Source organism: Meriones unguiculatus, chromosome 11, assembly GCF_030254825.1.
Source record: "Meriones unguiculatus strain TT.TT164.6M chromosome 11, Bangor_MerUng_6.1, whole genome shotgun sequence".
In the NCBI taxonomy this organism is placed as follows: Eukaryota; Metazoa; Chordata; class Mammalia; order Rodentia; family Muridae; genus Meriones; species Meriones unguiculatus.
The window spans coordinates 9,002,596-9,027,960 of record NC_083359.1 but is presented as its reverse complement, the minus strand read 5'-3'; the positions used below and the strand labels follow the sequence as shown (position 1 = coordinate 9,027,960).

The window sequence follows — 25,365 nt, the reverse complement described above, 5'->3', positions numbered from 1 at the left end:
AATTCATAAATGAGTCACAGCTGGCTCCAAATTCTTGGTTCCATGAGATTTAAACTGCTTTTTGGTCAGAAAGGTTTATTGTAGAGAGTGGTGTTTCATGCAGAAACTCATAACTCTTCAAAGGGCTAACAGGCTACTATAAGTGTGCAGGTATGGATTAACATATATATTACATAAACCCTCCAAAGCTCAGAGAACATTACAGTAGAGGAGACAGAAAGTATTTAAGAGTTAGGGCTAGAAAGAAAGCTCAGTGGTTGAAAGTGGGTCTCCTAGAGAACCCTGGTTCAATTCCCAGCACCCACATACATGGTACTCACAACTATCTATCTGTAACTCCAGTTCCAGAGGATCCAAAACTCTCTTCTACCCTACTGAGCACCAGACACAGATGTGGTAACACACGTATACATGCAGGCAAAACACCCATACAGTAGAAAAAAAATAACTGAAGAGCCAGCAAATTAAGGAGAAGTGATGTGAAATGCTAGCCTCTGGAACTGACACAGCTGTCATACTTAGGAACTCACAGCAGCTGTGGTTACCCACAAAAGACCCAGCCACGCAAAACTCCAAGCTTGGAGAGGGGAAAAGCTCCTGATGATCCAGCATGGCTAAAGAGCAGTTAGTGGTTGTAGACAGGGTGTAGTCACTTTTCTTTAAGAGGGATGCCCAAGCCCTTGTAATGACTCCCCACTGGTCTACACAGAGGCAACACTTATGGGATTTAGTGGGTTATGGAGGGGGGGAGAACAAGAGGAGAAAGAGGAGGAAATAAAATGGGGAGAGAACTGTGCTGAGAGGAGCTGAGGGGGATGGAGGTCGAATGTTACCACATACATTGCATACATGTACATTGTCAAAGAACTAAAAAAGTAAAACCCAGGGCAGGCAATGGTGGTGGCACATACCTTTAATGTACATAGGTGGCAGGGCGTGCTGGGGCATGCCTTTAATCCCAGCACTTGGGAGGCAGGGGTGGATCTCTGTGAGCCCCCAGGCCAGCCTAGTTCACAAAGGGCATCCAGGATAGCCAGGGCTCAATTACACAGCCCTGGATGAAAAAAACAAAAACCAACTCCCCCCCCCAAAAAAAAAATTACACAAGTTTATACCTACCAGTCCTTAACAAAGGCTTTCGTTCTTTGTTTAGCTGATTCCATCGCCTACAAATTCTCTAAGCTTTAGATGCTCAGTGCTTTCCTATCTAAACATATCTGCCTGTTGCTTTATGGATTAATCTTATCTGGTATAATATTCTTGAATCTCAACTTCTTTTTCTTGGAACTTTTTAGCTTTTTTGTTTTTGTTTTTTCAAAACAGGGTTTCTCTGTGTCTGCCCCGGAACTCATTTTGTCGACCAAGCTGGTCTTAAACTCAGAGATCTGCCTGCCTTTGCCTCTGAGCGCTGGGATTAAAGTAAAGGCATGTGCCACAATCATCTAGCTTTTTTTTTCTCAAAACTTTAAGCTATTGTTTCATTATCTCTTGTCACTAGATTGAGCTCTATTCAAGTTTAGAAACAGACACTATTTTACCCTGAGAGACCTGTATTGCTGTCTGAATTCCTCCTAATCATTTACTTATCCTTGAATTTTAATAATTTAACCAGAATTGTGTCCTCTATTTTCTTTTGCACAGAGCACTCTGCAGCCTTACTTCAGACCTTTTCTTTGGTGTGAAAATTGTCCAGGGAGTTCTCCTTGCCACTGTCTTGTTGAATGTCTAGTGCTTGCCTGCTCTGGGCTAGAAGTTGTGATGGGCATGGCTTTCTAAATATTTTCCACAGCACAAGGGAAAAAGAAGAGAAAAATCAATCTTGTTCTAATACCCTTTGTTGAGGCTCTTAGTCCACTGTGGCAGACATGTAAACACCTCACAAACTGACATATCATGAGTGTTGTTCAGGAGGCTGCTGGGAAACCAGGTGGCAGAATGGAAATTATCAACAAATCATTTCCCATCACCCTGTTTAAATCTGAGGATTTAAATTATTTCCTTTTCTTATCAACACTATTTCTTTTGGAGTAAAGACAGGAAATGGGAGGTCAAGTCATTCAAGATTCTTCTAATTCCTTCCCTGAATCTTTTCAAATGTACACTTTTTCTTAATACAAGATTTTAGTCCTTTTTAAGTGTGTTTATGTATTTGCTCAATGATTTAAAAAAAATTAACACAAAAGAGAAAACTAACCCCCATGCTGATGGACTAAAATTGATTTAATTATATTTATTTCGTGTGTGCGCGTGTGCCAGGGCACATGTATGGCACTGTGAACACGTGGGTCTGAGGACAGCCTCTGGAAGTCAGCTCTCTCCCTCTACCATGTGGGTTCTGAGGATCCAATCCAGGCCACCTGGCTTGGCAGCATGCACTATCACCCGCTGGGCCATTTCACTGGACAATCAGGAGAACATTTTTCAAATGTTCAAATTACCTAAAGCAGTGGTTCTCAACCTTCCTAATGCTGTGACCCTTTAAGACCATTGTGGTAACCACAACCAAAAAATTATTTTCATTTCTACTTCATAACTGTAATTTTGCTATTGTTATAAATCATAATATAAATAAAGGGGTCACAACCCATACACTCAGAACCACTGGCCTAAAGCAATATACACACACAATACTATCCATAGTAAAAATATTCCATACACATACATAAAATGTCCCAAATGTCAAAACAATTGTGAAAGACAACATACTTCTTGGTTTAAATAATAAAAAAAATGATGTTGAGGGGCTAAAGAAACATTTTAGTAGTTAAAAGCATAGGCTGGTCTTTCAAAGGACACAAGTTTGATTCCCAGCACCCAATGGCAATGTACAGCCACATATAACTCCAGTTCTAGAGAACCCAAGGTCCTCTTCTGGCCTCCATAGATACCACATGTTTGCACAAACATACATGCAGGCAAAAGGCCCATATATGCTTCAAAACAAAACACGACCTAAAACTTTTTAGACTAGCAGAGGGAATGGAACACCCAAAAACAAATCCAAACATGTACAGTAAGCCAATCTTTTACAAGAGTAGCAAGAGATCATGACAGGGAAAAAAAGTTTTTCAACACATCATGCTCGGGAAAGAATGAAATTAGACATACAATACATAAAAATCAACTGAAATGAAAAATATTAAATATGAGGCCAGACAGGGAAAACTATGGCACGCATTGGCCTTGGCAGTGGTTTATTTTTTTATTTTTTATTTTTGGCTAACATAATAATCTCAGGCCACTAATGCAATAATAAATAATTGGGATTATATCAAGCCCAAAAGTTTCTACACAACAAATCAAAAAAGTGAAACAGTAAACTAAAAAAATTTGCAATCATATCTGATATCCAAATTTTATAAATAATTCAAATAACCCAAAAGAAAAATTAATCACCTGAGGCTAAGAAAATGGCTCAGTCACTTACACCTGCCACACAAGCATAAGGACCCATGTATGAAGACAGGAAATGAACTGACTGCTGGAATTGCTGTTTCAGTGAGAGAAACCATCTCAAACACTAAAGTAGGCAGGGTTTCAACTTGGGACCAGCAAAGAAGAGTAGAATGAAAAAAGCTATTCTGGCATCAAAAAGTTGGTGATCTGAGAATGCACCATTACATTCAGAATCACATGACTTTAAGCGGACTTCAAGAAGTTTGCCCCTCAGGCATTAAAAGAAATCCGTAAATCTGCCATGAAGGAGAAGGGACTCCAGATGTTAAGTAACATGGCAGACTCCACAAGGGAATAAGGAATATTTATGTACATTTGTCAAGAAAATAATGAGGATGAGGCTTCACCAACCAAGCTGTATGCTTTGGTAACTTGTGTACCTGTGACATCATCAAAACCTACTCACAGTCTGCCTGGGGTCAGGAAAGGAAGTAAATACAGAAAACATGTGAAATCTACCTGTAGCCTTCATATGCTACTTTCACACAGACACAAACACACACAAATCACAATTTCAAAAGAAGCACAAGTCCTGGCTACATATTTTTCTAAACAATAAAAAAATAAGACCGCCAAGAAGTATGTGAAATAGCATACTGTTAATAGGAAAATGCAAATCAAAATTGCAATGAGAAACTTCATCCCATCAGCACCCTATTACTGGGCTAAAGAGATGGTTCTGTGGTAAAGAGCACTGGCTGTTCTTCCAAAAGAACTAGTTTGATTTCTAGTACCACATGATAGTTTATAATTATCTGTAACTACAGCCCTAGGAGATATAGTGTCCTCTTCTGGACTCTTTGGGCATTGCAAATCCAAACAAACAATAAAACAAATAACAGGGCATAGTGTCTTATTCCTTTAATCCCATCACCTCATGATGGGCCTGTCTCAAAAAAACAAACAAACAAAAACAGGAACAAAAAACAAAACAATACAAAATATGACAATTTCTAGAAATAAAGATATTTGTACTTGTTCATTGCAGTATCAACAGCCAAGACAAAATAACTTTTAAGTATTTGTTTCTGGACAAATAAACTGCATGGTATGTATAAAACACACACACGAAAAATACTCAGGTCTTTTAAAAAAAATGAGATCTTCCTGTAATTACAATATCGATGTGCCTAGAAGACATTAGATTAATTGAAATAAGCCAGACACATACTTGAACACAGAATTGAACCAGAATTCTCTGCAACAGCACGGAATATTCTTAAACCTCTGCGCCAACTCTCCAGCATTTGGGATTCTTGCTAAATGGTACAAGAATAGCTTCTTGCCACCACCAAAGAGAGAGAATGGGTATGTTAATTTGTTCTAGTACAATGTCCTTTGTATTATCTACATCTGTTCTTTTGTAACGTCCTTTACATACTTAAATATATACAATGTTTTTTTTTGTTTGTTTTTTTTTTGTTTTGTTTTTTTTTCCTGTGCTGGAGACAGAAATTGAGATCTCAAGCGTCTCTGGCAAGCGCTGTACTACTAAGAAATATCTCTAGGCCCCTAATAAAATTTATTTTGAAACCAACAACTTTAAGAGTGAAAATGGTGGTTAGAGGTGAAAAGACCAGGGAGATCTGACCTACTGAGAACATTAGAGACTCCCCTAGCCTCTTCAGCCCTCATGCCTCTGAATAAAATGGTTTTAGCATAAAACACACACACACACACACACACACACACAAATGAATTTAATTTAAAATTTAAAGAACACTCTATACTCTGGGTATGAACTTATGTGAGAGACCAACAGATTAAAAATCGGTGGCTATTATTAAAGTTTAAGGCCTGAACTAGCTGGGTGAAGTCCAGCAATGCCCTGAGGGGAAGAACCCGCCTTCCCCACTCACTAAGGATACAGTTGCTAGGAAACTGTCCCATTCCCCCTAGGGAGGGACACCAGATCATTAATGATTTGAGGACCTTCCTATAGCAAATCAATTCAAAATGCAGCATTTTGACCAATAGATGCTTGCCAGGCAGGAATCGCCCCTGCCTTGGGCATGATGGGAGGGACCAGAATTTTTAAATCCCCCAACTAACCAGGGCACAGGGCTCTTGGCTCTCACCGTTTCATCGGCGGGGGTTGTAAGCCCAAGCTGCAGCTTGTAAGGACTTGTGATAAAAAGATCCTCCTGTGGTTTATGGACTTGGCTCCTGGTGGTGGTCTTTTGGGGTATCTCGATTCGGGCACAACATATGCACTGTCTTTGAAAATCAGCCTAGAGATTCCTCAACAGAGTAGATATAGACCTACCACATGACCCAGCTATAGCACTCCTGGGCATAAACCCTAGAGTGTCTAATTCTACAAGACATTTCCACATCCCTGTTCACTGAACCTCTATTCACAACAATTAGAAAGATGGAGCCAACCAAATGTCTATCATGTGATGAGTGGATAATGAAATTTATGCAACTATAAAGAAAAATGAAAGTATAAAACTTGCAGGAAAATGAATGGAACAGTAAATTATACTGAGTGAGGTAACTAAGACTCAGAAAGACAAACATCACGATTTCTCTTGTATATGAACCCTGGTCCTGACTCTTTAGTTTTGCATGTTTATCTGGACTACTCAGGAACCTAAGAAATCAGAAAAAGAACAGTGGTGTGGAAGTCACTGGAAGGCAAGACAGTATCATATAGGCTAAACTGGGGAGGAGGAGTGTTGGGAGTGGAAAATATCAACAAAGAGAGGGATGTGGATGAAAGAGGCAAAGGAATGGGGAAAAGGAAGACAGTCAAACAAAATAGAAAGGGTTTGAAAAAAAAACCACAGTGTAGTCATTTGAATAAAAATGGCCCCCAGAGGCTCAGAGGAAATGGCACTACTAAGATGTGTGTCCTTGTTGGGAGTAGGTGAGGCCTTACTGGAGAAATTGTGTTACTGGAAGCAGGCTTTAGAATTTTAGATGCTTGAGCCAAGCCCAGGCTCTTTCTCTTCCTGCTGCCTACAGATTTGGATGGAGAACTCCCAGTTCCTTCTCCAGCACCCTGTCTACCTGTGTGCTGCCATGCTTCTTGCCATGAGGGTAATGGACTAAACCTCTGAACTGTAAGCCAGTTCCAATTAAATGTTATTCTTCATAGGAGTTTCCATGGTCATGGTGTCTCTTCACAGCAATAGAAACCATAACTAAGACACACATGGTAACCTAAGAAAACAAAAGAGTGTAAAGGCATAGCCCTAAGACTAGACGATGCAGGTCCAAGAAGGGTCACTAAACAAAAACTCCAGCAGCAAATGTGGGACCCCATTGTGGGAGTTGGCCAGGGAGGCTCCAGAGGCCACCAAAACAATACAGGCTCTTGTCATTTGTCTTGGCTACCCACAAGATCTAGCTGGTATGACCCTACTTCTGCAGACACAATAAACCTTGGATACAAGATGAAAATCAAGTTGAAACGGGACTGATTTGTCTCTGCTAGCTGGCCCTCTGCTAGAGCCCTCATGGCACCAGATGTTGCAATGTAGGCAAACTGGTGAAGACACTGGATAGACTAACCCAACTTCTAAACCTACAAATTATAATATCAACCTGTCAAGCAAGATGTGCTGTGTTACAAGGATAACTAAGGGAATAAAGGCCCAACAGCCAGACAAAAGCTTACATAACATGGCATTGCTACGGACATTAGAAATTACTTAGTTCAAATGGCCACTACTATAGTATGTTCAAAGAACCATGAGTAAGCAATAAAGGTGACCGTTATACAACTCATTATGTAACCAGTTCTGGAGAGAAGTCACTTTTGTGTGACTCTGTATAAAATGTCCTTGGGACCAAGGGTACATATTTTTGCCTATAATAAACTATGTAGCATTTGTCAGCCACTCTGAACCTTAATCTCCCTCAACCCTCCATCCCTAGATCCTGGCCTGTGGACCTGGCCTCATCACCAAGAGTTTCCTAACTGGATTTGGTACTTGTTCTACTAGAGGAATTCCACACCTAATACTGTATGTGTATCTGGTTCAAACCCATGACTGAAAAGGTCTTAGACCCTTCAGGAGAAGCTGAAGTGGCCACTTAGCTGAACTGATATTACAGCAAAACATCTCCTAAATATCTATGTTTTACCCACAGACAGGCTGAAACAGAGAATCTTTACGAGAACAAAGGCAAACACAAAGAACCATGACTGCACAAACTGTACAGATAAAGACTAGAAATTTATATCACCCTCTTAAGTCTTGGAGAACCCTGTAGAAGAGAAGATGGAAAGAATGCAATAGCCAAAGGATGGGAAAAGGGGTTAAATACCATCTTCCAAGTATGACATGGTCATGGCAACCATAAGTCACAGCAACAGCATATACGGCTCTGAAGCAACAAAAGCTGAGTCCTCCTAACAGTCAGGTATAGAGGAGGAAAGGATGCATGGTGGCCTACCATAAAAGCAACCCACAAATGAGGGGGAAGGGGACACAAGTATCTAGTTGCATATCTACTAGCGAGCCCACCAGGCTCTGGTATTTAATCACACAGATGGCACTAGTAAAATTCTAAAACACAAAACAAAGCAAAACTAGTAAATAGGGGAACATGATTTGCAGGAAGGAGAGGGCCCACAGAAATGGAAAACAGGAAAGAAGAGGAAGTGACAGTGTATAACTGTCAAAGGATAAACTTTACTAATGAACAGGCATGGTGGCTCTCAGGAGGCAGAGGCAGGCAGATCTCTGTGAAATTAAAGCCAACCTGGTCTACATAGCAAGTTCCAAGCTAGCCAAGACTACAACTAAGACCCTGTCTCAAAACTAACAAAAAATGGGGCTGGAGAAATGGCTCAGCAGATAAAGGTGACTGCCACCAAGGATGAAAACCCAAAATCCGTAACATAGAAGAAAACTAACCTTTGGCACCAAACTGTCTTGACTTACACAAATGCACCACTGTACGTTTACCTATATATATAAATGAAGTAAAACAAATTCTCATTTAAAAAAAATCATCAAAAAAAAAACTGAACATATAATTTCTTAATGGAACAAAGATAAATAAATTTAAAAAAAATAATAGATATAAACCAGATGTTATGGTCAAGACATGTAATCTGACAGCACATGGGAGACTGAAAAGGAGGCTCTAGAGTTCAAAGAAAACCAATGTAGGTGCTCAAAACATGCTGGGTGGTGGTAGCACACAACTTTAATCCCAGAATTCAGGAAGCAAAGACAGGTGAATCTCTGAGTTCAAGGCCAGCCTGGTCTACAGAGTCCAGGACAGCCAGGGCTACAGAGAAACCCTATCTCCAAAAACAAAACAAAACAAAAACTCAAAACACAACTAAAACACCTACTATTGCTTTGTAAGTGAAAATTTTAAATTAATAAACAATTCTATATTTCAATTAATCTTAAGTAGAAACATAAAAGAAATCACATTACCTGTCAGAACCTGGGTGAAATTCTGAAAGCAAGGAAGGTCGTCTTCGAAGCTGCTGCTGCTGTTGCTGTAAAAGCTGTGATGCCTGACTAACTTCAATATGAGAAGAGCGATAGTCAGGGACTGCAAACTCCTGGTATTAAAATAATCACAAATAAGAATAGCATATGAAGTTAAACCAAGTAATTAAGAACCAGTAAGTACGAAAACAAATAGCAATGACAATTTTAATTCTTTACTGAGCCAATTTTTCACCTCCATTTTAATTACATCTAGATTTTTTTCCACTATGTGTATGTGAGTGCCTGTGCTTATGTATGCACACATGCAGTGGATGTTCTCAGAGCCTAAAAGATGCTGGAAACCCTGAAGCTGGAATTATGGATGGGAGTGCTAGAAAAGGAACTCCAGTCCTCTGAAGAACAGTAAGCACTCTTAACCACTGAGCCATCTTTCCTTATTTAAATTTTGTTTACATTTATTTAATTTACTGTGGAGGTGGTGCAGGTTGTACATAAGCCGTAGCATTTATGTAGAGGTCAGAGGACAACCTATGAAAGCCAATTCTCTCCTTCCACCATGTGGGTTCTGGATATTGAACTCAAGTTGCCAGGCACTGCCATCTTGCTGGCTCAGCATCTTAATCATTATTCTTAAAAAAATTTCAAAATAAAATCTCTATTTCTATTTTATTGATCTAATAATATATTTCAGTAACTCTCAATCTATATTACTCAGATGAGAAAGTCTCAAATCTATGTGTCCAGTCTGAAATCTCAAAGTGCAAAGGTGTGATTCCCAGCACTCAAGATACAAGGCAAGTGTATCACATAGAGTTTGATTCTAGCCAGGCCAGCCTAGGGCTGCATAATAAGACCCTCTCCAAGAAACAAAAAGAAAAAAGAAAACAAAAGGCCAGTTGTGATGGCAATAGCACACGCCTTTAATCCCAACAATCAGGAGGCAGAAGCAGGCAGATCTCTGAATTCAAAACTAGCCTGGCCAGCCAAGGCTACATACATAGGAAGACCTAGACTTTGATCTTATCTCAAAAAGAAAAGAAAAAGAAAAGTAAGCATTCCAGTATTAAGTTCAAAACAAATTAGCTGGCAGAAACACAGAGGTGTTTCTCTTTAGGTGAGGCCCATGTTTATTTATAAATGAAGAAACTGAAATCTAGAAAACAAATTATTAAGAGTACTAGTTTCTTCCATCACAACTAAAAGAGAGTTTGTTTTTGTTTTTAAAATGTGTATGGGTGCTTTGGCTACATGTACTTAGTGTACCATGTGTGCCTGGTGCCCATAGAAGCCAAAAGAGGGTGTTGATCTAATGGGGAAGGAGGTGCTTCTACTTTTTAAATATTTGGGGAAGGGAGCAACCATAAGAGCTTGGTTTCAAAACAAATATATTGGGCTGGAGAGATGGGTCAGCAATTAAGAGCATAAAGCATGCACTGCTCTTACAGAGGACCAGGTCCTAACACCCATGCTGGGCACTCACAATTGCCTGGGACTCCAGCTCCAAGGAGATCTAACTGAGGCCTTTCTCTGCAGCCACTACACTGACATGCACAGACACACCCAGAGACAATAAAAATAACAAATTAGATCTTTAAAAAGCCATGCTAATCAGTCACAAGTAAATATTACTAATTACTAATAACAACAACAATAACTTCAAAAAGAATGAGTATCAGTGATCTTTCTCACTAAAATTCAAATCGTAGTTAAAGCTACAAAAGCAGTAAATGAGAGGTGAGGAAGTCTTTCAGAGTATAGTAACAAAAATACCCACCACCACAGGTAACAGGCAATAGTCTAAAAAATAACGCATCATTTTTCTCAAGCAAGAAATGACAACCCTTAGATTTAAAAGGACCAAGGAGAAAAACATGTTATATTTTAAAACTTAGTTCACAGTCAATACATTAAAAACTTAAGAGAGCTGGCAAGATGGCTCAGCAGGTACAACTCCCTGCTACCAGGTTTGAAAACCGTATGTTTGATCCCTGAAACCCACATGGTAAAAGGAGAGAATCAACTCCAAGTTGTCTGACTTCCACATATGTACTATGGCACTTGTGAGCACAAACACATATATAAATAAATAAATTTTAATTATTTTATTTTATGTGCATTAGTGTGGAAATGTCAGATGCCTTGGAATTGGCATTACAGACAGTTGTGAGCTGCCATGTGACGTTAAGAATTAAACCCGGGTCCTTTGGAAGAACAGGCAGTGCTACTAACTACTGAGCGAGCCATCTCTCCAACCCTGCAATTTTAATTTTTTAATGCAGGAAACCAACAATAAAGAAAAGATTTATACAAGTTTCAAAAAAACTCACCATAGGTTTCCTACAAATAAAGATAAGAACAGACTTCTCATTGGCAAACACAAACAGATACAAACAAGCAACAGCACAGAGCAGGTTACAAGGAGAATTTTCAAGTTCAGTAACAACATCATCATTTATTCAAGTTTAGGATGATGACATTTTCAGAATTCAAGAATTTGGAAACAAATTAGCCACTGACACTCTCTGAAAGATTTTGGGGTTTTGTTTTGTATAGATGATGGCAGAGATTTAACCCAGTGTGTCACTAAGCCATAGTCTGAGTCCTGAAAGAATTTCTGAAAGATACATTCAGCAAAATGAATTCATCAAAAATGAATGGGGGAAAAAAGATGATGATGCAACAATGCACAGCAGCTTCCCTTGTCTAGACTGTCTCATGGAGGGGACAGATTTGGGGAAACTTTGGAAAAGTCGAATGGCAGTGTCACTGGGCACAATAGCGTATGTCTAGAATCCCTGCACTCAACCTGAGCTGTATGAGGAGTTCAAAGCTACACAGACAGATCCTGACTCAAAAAGATTAAGAAAAGAAAATCAAAGAAACTAATTTCAGGCCGTGGGCAACAGGCCATACAAGAGGTTACCTCTGAGAAAACTTTAATTACTTGTAGGCCTCTACTCAGATCAATTTTAAAGTTTATAGTCCTGGGTATTCAAACAGGGCCTAATAATCATAGTTACTGAGGACACAGTGATATAGGTTTGGAAAAGTCAGAATTTCTAAAGACTTTCTAGAGAGGAGAGAGTTACATGCAAAAAAAAAAAAATTAAACATGATTTTTGATTCCCATCAATCTCTACAGAGTGAAAAGTCACAAGGCTAAGCTCAAACAATTTCTGATCAAAGAGCAATAAAGGAACCACTCCTTCAAGTTGTCCTCTGACCTCCAAAGGTGCACTATAGCACACAGAGACATACGCAGTAATATACACAAACACAGCAAAGCAGAACAATAATCCAGAAAATCAGGAATCATATGAAAGCACTGGAGCAGGAAAAAATAAAGCCTAAACACTCAATCAACAGAAAGCAAGTTCAGCCAAAATAGCAACAACAGAAACATGCTTGTGAATTACATGTTTCTGCAGAGACATATGGATATCCATTCTCACTCCAAACCAGAACTATATTTCAAAGGAGTCTTCAGAAATACTACAGTATATTTGACTGGAAAATCTGCTTTTTTTATCCTCCAAGATGATCATTTCATTTTGTGCCGTAAAGTTTTATGTCAACTTGACACAAGTTAGACTTACTGGGAATAAACCTCAATTGAGAAAATGCCCCAACAAACTGACCTATGGACCTTGTCTTAATTGATGACAGATGTGAAAAGTTTGGCTTCCTGTGGCAGTATCACACCTGGGCAGGCAGTCCTGGGGTGTATAAAGAAGCAAGCTAAGCAAACCTTAAGAAGCACACTTATAAGGAGCCTTCCTTCATGGCCTCTGCTTCAGCTCCTGCTTCCAGGTTTCTGCCCACCTTTTCCTCAATGATGGAGTATGATGACCTGAGAATTGTTAAGATGAAATAAACTTTCTCCAGCCAGTGGTGGTGGTGGCACACACCTGTAGCCCCAGCACTTGGGAGGAAGAGGCAGGTGGATCTCTAAGTTAGAGGCAAACCTGGTCTACAGAGTGAGTTCTACACATCCAAAGCTACACAGAGAAACCCTGTCTCAAAAACTAAAACAAAACAAACAAAAAGCAAAAGCAAGTACAAAACAACAACAAAAAGCCCTTTCTTCATCAAGTTACTTATGGTCATGGTGTTTTAACTTAGCAACAGAAACTCTAAGACACATTTCTTCCTTTCCTTATTCTGTTTATTTTTGGGACAGAGTCTGTCTATGTATGTATTCCAGACTGGCCTTGAACCTGAAATACACCTGCTTCTGCTTGCTGAGTTCTAGGGCTACAGCCAAATGCCACCACACCCAACATTTCTTTTATAGTCTTCTTTATATCTCTTACATTGCTAGCCTTTCTCCATTAAGCTGGCAGTTTCACCTCATATTTCATTTTCAAAAGGTTTTTACTCACAAAAACTTTCTCATCTTCCTACCATCAAATCTCTCATTGAGGTAGAGGTGTTTATTCTAAAAGTAAGGAGAAGCCAAATATCTAGCCAACTTAAAATTCAACCAGAACATAGAATATAAATATGGCTGTTATCCTAGAAATTGCAGACAATTCATTCTCTCCTGTGAATAATTTCTACAATCACAATCAGAGAGATAGGCTGGTGAGACAGTTCAGCAGATGAAGGCGCTTACAGCCAAGCCTGACAACCTAAAATCAATCCCTGGAACCCACATGGGAGCAAGAGATAACTGACTACAGGCATGTGCATACACAAAATAAATAAATGTAAAAATAATTTAAGAGAGACATTTAATCTCTGGAATCTAACAGAAACCCACAGTAAGAAAAAGACAAATAACTAATTCTCAAACTTCAGCTCCTCATAAATGGATGAATAGATGTATGTGTGTCTATGTGTATAAAAAATAATTTTTGGAGATGTATGTATATATATTAAATATATTAAAATGTATATATATATAATGTATATTTTTTAGATGGAGTCTAATTTACCCCTGGCTGACTTCAAACGTGCTGCACAGCTGGGGGGGGTGTCCTTGAACTCCCTCCCATCCTCCAGCCCTTGATATTCAAGTACTGGAATTATAGGCATGTTTTACCACACCTGGCTGTGAATGATTCTTGCCATTTAAAAAAAAAAAAAAATTAGTAAGAAGCACAATCCCTTAATAATAAATCTATTACACAGGAAAATCACAATGTATATATACCTCTTGACAGCTACTATGCCTTACCTGCTGGTGTCGGGTGCTGGGAAAGGTATACTGGACAGAATGTGAAGGATAACGACTTTGCTCTGTGCTGAAAGCTCCTTGATTGGGAGGGTAACCTGAACTTGACATTATCAGTAAAGACGTCCTCACTGGGTGAGTCAACTCCGGCAAACAACCATGTTTCTAGGAAACAACCTACATAGGACAGAAAAAGAGAATTCTTAAGTACTAAAACATGAAGTATTCTAATAAATTATAACTGTAGCTATACAAACAAAACCACAATTGCCAGTCAAAGCTCTCTTATATTTACTTAAAAGAAGTTTTAAAGTTTGATAAACAATGTTATCTTTTCCTTTATACAGACTATGGTAGCTACAGAAGATACTGTAGTCCCTAAGACAGTGCTTTGCTTTTTCTTTCCAGGGTAAATGTCCATGAGAAGCATCTGACTTTCCTTGTCTTAATTAAAAGCTCTCCTTTACTTAATTCAGACTAAGATTTTTACTATAACCTTAGAAACAACCTAAATGTCATGTCTATAAACTGATAATAAAATAACAAGGGTATATAGAGAGGGTAATTGTTGTTTTCTAACTATGATAAAACATATGAAACTGTTCAGTAGCATTAAATATATTCATATTTTATGTATGATTTCTGTATAATATTTCGATTTTAACATTCCACATACCTATACTGTTGTCATAATAAAATTTTAAAAGTAAAAGTAAAATGCCATATTTTCTACACACCTCTATACACCTATACTGCTCTAATCCCTAGCACAGAATGGCCAAGGCATATTACATTACTATGAGGGGAAACAAGACAGTAAGAAGCAATCTCTGCAAAGTAGAAAATACTATCATATTTATAAGAAAATGCTGTAAATAAGATAATAAATAGGTGAACAGGATATGCAAGAATGATCATAGAAAGACAGTCTCAGCTAGAATGTCAAATGCCCTAGTTTCTAAAACAGCCCCAGTCTACATAAATGGAATTACATAAGCCCAAGGCAAAAGCAAACTTGGCAAAGTCAAGGAGACCGAAGAAGACAGAGGGAGGGTGGGACAGAGACGAAGCTAGGAGAGAGCAAAGTAAACAAGTAGGTTTGGCAGGTTGTCTGGAAATATATGTACATATATATGTATATATATATATGTACATATATGTATACTGTATATTGTGTATTTGTGTGTGAGTGTATATGTATGTGTATATATATATGGTATGTGTATATATGTATATGAATATATACATATAGATACATACACAGATACATACTAAATATTAATCACATCCATCTTTATGTGGCAACTATTTGTTCTGGAATAGTTGTTTCAACTTTTTTGTTGTTATTTGTTTTTCAAGAAAAGGTTTCTTTATGTAACTTTGGCAGTCCTGAACTCACTTTGTAGTCCACAACTGCCTCGAACTCACAGAGATCCACCTACTTCTGTCTCCTGAGTGCTGGGATTAAAGCCTTGTGCCAACACAGCCAGCTTATTTCAATTTTTGAAAGATTTTCTCCATTCCTACATTCTAAAAAATTCAAGTACTAGGGTTTATTTTTAACATCTATCTTCTGAAATACTCATAGGTTGTTCTTTTCCCAAAAAAACACACACACACAAAAAAAAAACCAAACAAAAAAAAAAAAAAAAAAACGGGTATAACTGTGTTTTCTTTCCTAACTGACATTTAATTGTCCCAATAAAACACTTGAATAAAAAAAATAAAAAATAAAACACTTGAATAAAATGCCATTTTTGTTACTCTTCAGTAATCAAGTGAATACCCTACAAGGCGTTTACTATGGCACCACAATAAGACAAGCTTCAGAAACTTTTAACTCTAGTCAATAGCCTATGCTGTACATAACAAAAAACTATACAGGAGTTACAGTAGCTACAGCTACACAATTCAGAACACACAATTCAGAACAGACACAACTCACAAATGTTGACATTTCCTTAAAAATTAGCATATATTACTAACAAAATATTTATAATACACATGTAATTTAAAAAGCACCCACTTGGGGATAATAATAATGTGTGCACACACATTAACAGTATACATAATACTACTGGAGAGAGTGACTCCACAGACTCCCCTCCAATCTGTGCAGTCACTGCTCTCCTTCTGCCTTTACATGGGTTTCAGAGGTCAAACTCAAGTCCTCAGACCTGCAGGGCAGGCACTGTGCTTTAAAGCTAAGCCCTATTACAAGCCCAGACCCTTTTTGAAACAGGATGGCATAGTGACTTTTTTTTTATGCTGGTGGAACAAATTTCCCTTCACTGTGCTTTGTAGTTGCTTCTCTTTTAAAGCCTTTGCCTTCTGCATATAGCACATTTTGTCTTTCACTCAAGTACTGGAGTCATTTTTTCAGGTCCAATAAAAACTCTGGATGAAGCCAAGTCTTGAAACACAGGCTTATAATCCCAGCTCCTCAAGAGGCTGAGAGGCAGGAGAGGCCTGTCTGGGATAGAGAACAAATTCAAGGCCAGCCTGAGCAATAATTAAGAAGACTCTGCCTCAAAAAAAAAGAAAAACCCTCTAGAAGACAACATGTAAATACTGAATTCATAGACTAAATAAAAAGATATCTTGATCTTTCTACTACTGTATATATATTCCCTTCCTGGCACATAATTACAGGTTTATCCTCCAAGAATGAGCGTAATTAAGATAGAAATACTTGCCAGGTGGCGGTGGCACATGCCTTAAATCATAGCACTGAGGAGGCAGAGGTAGGTGTATCTCTTGAGTTGCAGGGCAGCCTGGTCTACAGAGCAAGTCCAGGACAGCCAGAGCTATACAAAGAAACACTGTCTCGAAAAACCAAAAGAAAAAAATTATTCCTAAGTGTTAAGAGTAAATAAAAATATATACAAATATATACACATGTGTATTTAATATTTTAGACATATATATATATATATACACACATACACATCCATTATCCCTCTCCCCATTTAATATTTGTGAACCCCAAGCCACACTGGCTTTGGATTTTTATAGGTTTTCATAGACAGTTTCTGTGTAGCCCTGGCTGTCCCAGACTTGCTTTATAGACCAGGCTGGCTTTGAAGTCACAGCAATCGGCCTGCCTCTGCCTCCCTAAGTACTAGGATTATAGACACGAGCTACAACGGCCAGATTTTAGTTTTTACAGTAAGACAGGGTTTCATGTCACCCATCACAGCCCGGAACTGGCTATGTAGCTGACCCTACGGTGCCAGGCTGCCACTCTACCAACCAATGTCCACCCCCAGGCCACTAGATATTTTTGTTTTCTACTCTAGCTTTGTTGTTGTTCTCCTCCATGATGGGATCAAATCCAGGGTTTTGTACTTTCAGGCAAAGATAATGGAGGGAGGATAGTGAGCAAACCTATTTCATCTTTTTTTTTCCAGTCTTTACCAAATTAGGCTTAGAAAATAAGGTTTTCCAGAGAAGTGACATTCAATCTAACTTGAAAACAATTTTGAGGAAAAACTTAAAAAAAATCATCTATATAACCATGTAAGGGCTGTGTACTTTAAATGACCATCCTACCCTTACTACTCACTTCATTTCTGTTGTACAGGGTTAAGAGCGCTGACTAGCTGTTGCTTCTGCCTGTTTCCTCCAAGACCAAAGACGTGCAAGTCACCAACCATGATGGTGAGAGGTTCTGAGATCACCCAACTAACAATTGGGTAAATGGGAGGAACAAAATTTAGCAACTCCTGCAGGAAAATCATCAGTGGCAACAGCGGAAGCTGCTGTCCTCTACAGTGCTTTGTAGCAAGCAGGAGCTTAACCATGCCTCGGCCTTTTGGCTAGTATCAAGGCAGATATTTAGTACAAGCAGGCACTCAAACCTCTCAGGACCATGCCCTCATCTACATACCTGCACTCATTCAGATGAAGGGTAAGCACCAACAGTTAGTAGGTGTTGGGTGGAGACAGAGGGTTAGCGGTTTGTGACTTTAGAAATAAGTAAAATAGATCTAACACACACGCTTTTAAAAGTATCAAAGATTACAAAATTCACAAATCTATTTTACATCCTTTTTCCCCATGTGCTACCCAGCTGTCATCCAGAGAGCAACCAAAAGTAGTGTCCTTTACAAACATTATGCGCACATATAATCACATCACACAATGACAGCACGCTACATATATACTATGCTGGACCGTGCTCTTATTCGTGAATGTTCGTGAACTTTTTCTGAAGGTTTTATAAGTAATTCTGATCTGCAGCCCTAAGAAACATTTATGAAATCTACCTCCGGGCTCCCCTACTTCTGATTATCTGATGTACATAATAGATATGTATTTCTACAAATGATCAAAAGGCAAAAGAAAAAAAATGTTAGGAAAAATGAACACAGGCTAAGAGTAGCCTATATGTCAGAACTCCAAGTGACAAGCCAGGTGTGGTGGTACATGCTTAATAATCTCAACACTTAGGACAAGGCAAGAAGATTATGAGTTCAAGGCCAGTGTGAGCTATGTACAAAGACCCTGTAACACAGAACTATCAGCAAAGAATGAAGAGAGAAATTCATGTGGTATAAGTTAAAGAAGTTTTCATTGTTTTAATTTGCAGTCTAATGTTCACCATCTGTCACCTGCATTCAATATCACTATAAGCTGAGTCATCTGCCATTTCCCTCTTTTGTCGATAATACCTCAGAATGTCCTAAGTTTTGAGGAACAAGGTTAGTGAAATTTGACTCTGATAGATAAAATAAACCATCCCAACATAAAAGGCAGTAAGTCACAAAATCATGGGACTAGCTTTTAGTTGCATACAAATTTGGAGGTTACACAGCCTACTCCAATCTCCTGTAACTGCAGCCTGGAGATTTCTATGACTTCTATCCTCAAAATTCATCTATAGATAGCACAGCAAGTTCAGACTGTCCGTTTCCTAACTAGTGCACTTTTCTCAAGCATCTTATACAGAAGCCAAAGATAGAAAGAAAAATTTCTGATTCAATAAGAATATACCAATCTAAACCCTCTCTTTGCAGGTCCTCTAACATTCCATCTTTCCCTCTATCACACCCTCTGGTCCTGGGTCATCAAGATGTCTGTACAAAATACCTTGTAGTTTAAAACCAACTGAAATAAAGCAATCCAACTCAAAGCCAGACCCGAAAGGAAAGATCGAACTTTCAATGTCAATGTCAAACTATAAACTCAGTTCTTTTAAAAGTTATTTTTACATTTACTTATTTAGTGCATGTGTATGCACACGCCCATGCCTGCATGCATGCCTGCATGCATACATGTGTGCATTGTGCATTTTGTGTGTGTGTTTACATGTGTGTGTGTGTGTGTGTGTGTGTATGTAGGTAGATGCATGGCAGAGGACACTTATGGAAATAGGTTCTCTCCTTCCACCATATGGGCTCTGGGGATTGAACTCATAGTCAGGACTAGGAGCAAGTGCCTTTATCTGCTTAGGCATCCCATGAGCTATAAATTCAAGTCTTGGGAACAAAACCTGGTAACTCAGGGTTAGTATGTTTAACTCATAAAATGTGAAAGTTCTGTAAGTTCTTTAAGAAACCTGGCCAAGATAAATGTCAAAGAGCATCTTTGTAGTGTCAGCACTCAGGTGGAGGCTGAAGTTCAAGGTCAGTTTTGATATAAGGTCACTGTGGGTTACTTAAGACACTATCTCCAAAATTTAAAGAAAACTTAAAAAAAAAAAAAACAACTAAGATTTTATAAGCAACCGCTTCATACAGATTTCAACACATATAATGCTTTAGGCTGAAAATAATGTTAAAGCTAGATATCACTGTTATGAGAAGCACACCTTACCTGAATGCCAGATAGATAAAACAATACTTTTATACCATATAAGCAGATGATAAAATATGACAAAGGCAGAGGCAGGTAGATCTCTGTGAGTTTTAGGCCAGCCTGGTCTATATATAAGTTCCAGGTCAGCCAGGACTACACAGTAAAATCCTGTCTCAAAATAAAAACAAAAACAAAAACAAAATGGCAAAATGAAACTCATCTACTTAGATTCCAGATACCTGTTTGAATCTTCTCATAACACAAACACACAAACACACACACCCTAAAACAACAAAATTTCAAATACAATCTGCCAAAAAGAAAAGGCTAATCCTCTCCCCAGGAACTCCTGGCTTTTAGCCTACAGTCTTTGCATAACCAAAATGTACTTGGACAGGATTTCAAGGTGTCCTATGCTATCTTGGAAAAACTTCTAAATATATACTCTCTGTGGCAAGTCTAAAGATGACTCTTCAAAAAAGCAAGAATGAATCTACCAAGAGTCACAATGGAAACTGGAGACCACATTTCACCAACGTGGAACAAAGATCCTATAAAATATACAATTCTATTTTTAATTTTTCAGATTTCTCTGAGTGCTTTGTCTGCATGTATGTATGAGAATCATGTGCATGTCTGGTGCCTATGGAGGTCAGAAAAAGGCACTTGGTTTCCTGGAAACGGAGCTACAGCTCGTTATGACCCACCATGTGGGTGCTGGGAATCAGACCTAGGTCCTCTGCAAGAGCAACAAGTGCTCTTAAATGCTGAGCCATCCCTCCAGCCCCTACAGTTCAATTTTTAATAAAACTTGGAACAGAGTAGAAGGATTTCCTCTGTGCCATGGCAGAAAATTATAACACACTATTGGAGTTTTACTGATTCCCACAGAGTGGCCCAAGGTTCTCATCTAACATCAAAAGAATGTAAAGCAGGCTAAGAAGGTCCAATTTCAAACTAACAAACTCAAACCCTCCAAAATGGGAATGATTTAAAGAAAGGCAACATATGGAAGTCTGGCTTCCAGAAGAGAATAGAAAGTAGAAATCAACTAAGCAAATTCTGTAATTTGTATAACACTAAGATAAATTTTATAATATAAAGCATTACTGTTAAAAAATGAAAAGCCAAGCCGGCAGAGACACATACTCGTAGTCCCAGCATTCAGGGAGACAGAGGCAGGCAGATCCCTGTGAGTTTGAGGCCAGCCTGGTCTATAAAGCAAGTCCAAGGCAACCAATGCTACATAGAGAAACCCTGGACGGACGGACGGACGGAAGGAAGGACGGACGGACGGACGGACGGAAGGAAGGAAGGAAGGAAGGAAGGAAGGAAGGAGAAAAGCCACACATGACATGCCCTTTATAACAGTATATCTTACTTAAAAGACAGATAAATGGGGCTGGCTAGATAGCTCAGCAGTACTTGCTGCTAAGCCTGGTATCCTAAGTTATATCCTGGACTCACGTGAGAGAACAGTCTCCCAAAAGTTGTCTTATGTACTCAACACCTAAGCTGAGGCATGTACAAACACATATATAGATACAGACACACACACAAAAAAAAAAAACAAACAAACATTTCTTTAAAAAAGAAAAACAAGGTGGGGATGGAGAGATAGCTCAGCAGTTAGAGCACTTACTGCTCTTGCAGAACCAGGAGGGCTCAGTTCTAGCATCCAAATGGAGGATGACAAACACTTGTAACTCCAGTTCCAGGAGATCCAATTCCTCTTCTGACCTCCATGGGGTCTTACATGCATTATGGTACACACACACACACACACACACACACACACACTCTCAAGTATACACATATACACACAAAATAAAATAAATAAAAGACAGATAGATGAATGGAAATGAAAAAGAAAATCAAGTTAAACTACCCTAGCCTCAAGAAAGGATGATACTAAAAGAAAAACTTTGATAAGGACATAATTAATTGGTGGACTTACAGGAAGCATTCAAAAAATAGTTCATGAGTAAAAGGAAAATGGAACTCCTTTCGTCATAAAATGAGACTAAAGCGATGGTGGCATACACATTTAGTCCCAGTGCTTATTGGGCAGAGGCACGTGGATTGAGGCCAGCCTGGTCTACAAAGAGAGTCCAGGACAGCCAAGGCTACACAGAGAAACCCTGTCTCAAAAAGTTTCCAAAACACCAGCACTGAAAAATCACTGTGAAACTGACCAGTGTGTGATGTGGATACATTGAGCTAGTCCCCTGAAATTAAAAAAAAAAAAGAAAGAAAATTAATAGAGAGAAAAAAAAGAAATGTCAAAATCAAACAGATGACTACTTGCTAATTTGCTCCTTAATACAGAAAAAAGGATTGTTACTAAAATCAGGATTTTGGGGGATGAAGTGACAGCTCAACACTTAAAAGCAGTTGATGCTCTTCCAGAGGACACAGGTTCAATTCCCAGCACCAATATGGCAACTCACACCTGCCTGTAACTCCAATTCCAGGGAACCCAACAACATTATACAGATATACAGGCAAGCAAAACAGCAATTAAAACACAAAACAAGCAAAACACATAAAATTAAAAAGGGAAAAAAGATTTATTAATATATATATGTGTGTGTGCTTTTTAAAAATATCAGGATTAAGTTTTACTTTCAGTGCTACAGTGAATTAACAAACAAGAGTTAACAAGAGTTACTGAAGAAGCCATCTAAGGAGAAGAAAAAATTACCTTTTTAACATTTATTATATACCACACACTGTACTAAGGCTTTGTGTACATAAAATCACCTCCAAATTCTAATTGTACTATTACGTCTAGAGTTGTAAAAAGACAGCGGTGGTAGCACACACCTTTCTTTAATTCCAGGCAGAGGCAGGCAGATCTTTTTGAGTTTGAGGCCAGAATGGTCTACAGAGCAAGTTCCAAGACAACCAGAGCTATTACACAAAGAAACCCTGTCTCCAGAAAGAAAGAAAGAATAAATGAATGACAGAAAGAAGAAAGAACAAAGTTGTAGAGAGGCTACGTTATTTCCAAGCTAATCTTTTTTAAGTCTCATTCTTTTACTCCACTAATAGAGACTAACTATAAATTATTATGCAAGCTAACACTATATAAACTGAGGTAAATAACAAAGCAGGATGTGGGACGCATTTGACTTTGAAAGACATTTACTTAGTTCTACAGGCATGGTAGTGATGCCTGTAATCCCAGCATTTAGGAAGCCACAGACAAGTGGATCTCTGTGAGTTCAAGGTCAGCCTAGTTTACAAAGTGAGTCCAGGACAGCTAAGGCTACATAGAAAAACCCTGTCTCTAATAAACAAAACAAAACAAACAAAAAAGTCAGACACCTGTGGGGGTACTAACTTCTGTTCCCAGGCCACAGCACCAAACAGGAACATCCCACCAGCAAGAGCCAACCTTCATCCTTCTACAGATGCAGGGGCCTACCTCCCAGGCCTGTCCATCACAACTTCCACCCTCCTAATCTCTTGCTGTAACTAGACTTCCCTTTTCAATCCTTTCTCCAGCCAAAAATCAGATTGTTAAAACAAACAAAACAATAACTTGAATCAGAACATACCATTCTTCTACTTAAGTTTCCTCAATGCTTTCTACAAACTACAAAAAAATCCCAACTACTTTGTGATTGTAGGCCTACAAGTACTACTTGATTAGTCAGTCCAAACAACTTGAGCTTGCTCTCCATTTCTCACTGAGCTGCTGAGTCCTATCTAGCCTCAACCTTGGTCCTTCTTTACACTTTCAGGAATGTTTGTCTTAGACCTTTCATGTTTGTCCTACACCTTTCATATCTGTCCTAGACCCATTCATGTTGGTCTTACACCTTTCATGTAACTGACTCACTTGCTGGTTCAAATCATCTCCCAGACACATCCTACCAGTTTTTCCTATCAACCCACAGGGCCAGTTCTTCTGGTTACTCTCACTCATATAGCCCTTTCAGTGTTCCTCTATTATTATCTGAAATGGATGGATTTAATTCTTATCCCCACTACAATAAAAATTCCCTAACATACTTTGGAATAATAGATAAATAAAGGGGGTTGGAGAGATGGCTCAGTGGTTAAGAACCTGAGCTCTACTCAGGTCCTGAGTTCAATTCTCAGCAACCACATCTTGGTTTATTTGCAGACATACATGAAAGTAAAGCACTCATATATATAAACAAAAAAAAATCTTTAAAAAAGAAAAAGAAATAACTTAAGAAGTGTAAGACTTCTCTGAAGGACCTAAAAGTTGTTTGAACACAAAGGGCAGACAAAACATGAAGATGCCAATTTTTCCCAAAATTAATCTATGATTCCAGTATTCCCAATCAATATTTAGTATTTACAATAAAAATCTCAGCAAGGTGCTCCTCAACCTGTGTCGCGCGCCCGCGCCCGCGTACCTGTAGTATAGTGTATGTATGTACACTAGACTGTGCCTGGGTGTGTGGAAGACAGAAATTGACAGCAGGTCTCACTCTTTCACTCTCCAACTTATTTTTTGAGACGAGGTCTCTCAAAGAACCTAGAGACAGCCTTTTTGGTTAGACTGGCTGGCTAGTGAGGCCCCAGGATCTGCCTGTCTCCCCACCCTCAGTGCTGGGATACAGATGGCAGGGTTTCCCAGCATTTACAAGTTTCTACAAGAGTACTATGGATCTGAACTTGGGGCCTCAGACTTGGGTAGCAAACACCCTTACCCACAAAACTATCTTTCCCAAACCCAAGATTTCTTTTTGAACTCTACAAAATGTAAAGTTTATCCATTTCAGAGAGCAGAACGATCAAAGTCTGAGGTAAACAGAATAAGGAACTAGTGACTAACCCTACCAGTGCTAAAATCATAAAGCAATAGTCATGTAAAGAAAACTGTAACATACACATCAAAAGAAAATAACTGTACGAATCAAATTCTCAAACATATTTAGTAAATACCTGCAATTCTAACCAATACTAAGCAAAAGCAAACAGATTATTCATTAAGTTGACTGTTTACAGAGAAAATATACACCATTACGTATATTCCCTCAAATGTATTTCTATTTCGCTGCCTACACCTGGAAAAAAAAATCAAAAGCAAAGAACATCAAGTTTAAAAGATGTTAAAAGAAAAGGAAACTACAAAAATATCCAATATTATGGCACTTCAATGCCTATAATCCCAGCACTTGGGAGGTAGAGGCAGAGGCAGGGGAATCTCTGTGAGTTCGAGGCCAATGTGGTCTACAAAGTCCTTATCTCAGCAAAAAAGTGGGACAGTGGGACTTCTGCCTTTTAAAGACAGAAAAGGCATGTAGGAAAAGTCTTCCTTTCACTTAACTCACCTTCCTTTGTTTGTTAACAAAGGTTCTCATACAGTCCAGAATGGCCTCAAATTCCTAATCCTCTCCTTAGAGCTGGGTTGTGGGCACAAGTCACCATGTGCTGCTTGGTAGTCTCCTACAGTAGAAGTACAATGTTATGCACTCAAGTCTTCCTTCTCTGTCAAATCTGACATATAGAATGCTTATTTTAGGT

General features: G+C 38.7%; 1 protein-coding gene across 29 annotated transcripts in view; it reads right to left on the bottom strand.

Moving 5' to 3' along the window:
* The window catches only part of Ncor1 (nuclear receptor corepressor 1), a 148,808-nt gene that overhangs the window by 115,618 nt on the left and 7,825 nt on the right, over window positions 1-25,365 (bottom strand). For all 29 annotated transcript variants that reach the window (XM_060363530.1, XM_060363528.1, XM_060363547.1 and 26 more), the window contains exons 2-3: window positions 14,062-14,235; window positions 8,862-8,992 (exon numbers count right to left, since the gene is read on the bottom strand). In XM_060363530.1, coding sequence (XP_060219513.1) covers window positions 8,862-8,992; window positions 14,062-14,169 — 239 coding nt within the window. In that variant the 5' untranslated portion in view covers window positions 14,170-14,235. The remainder of the gene's footprint in view (window positions 1-8,861; window positions 8,993-14,061; window positions 14,236-25,365) is intronic.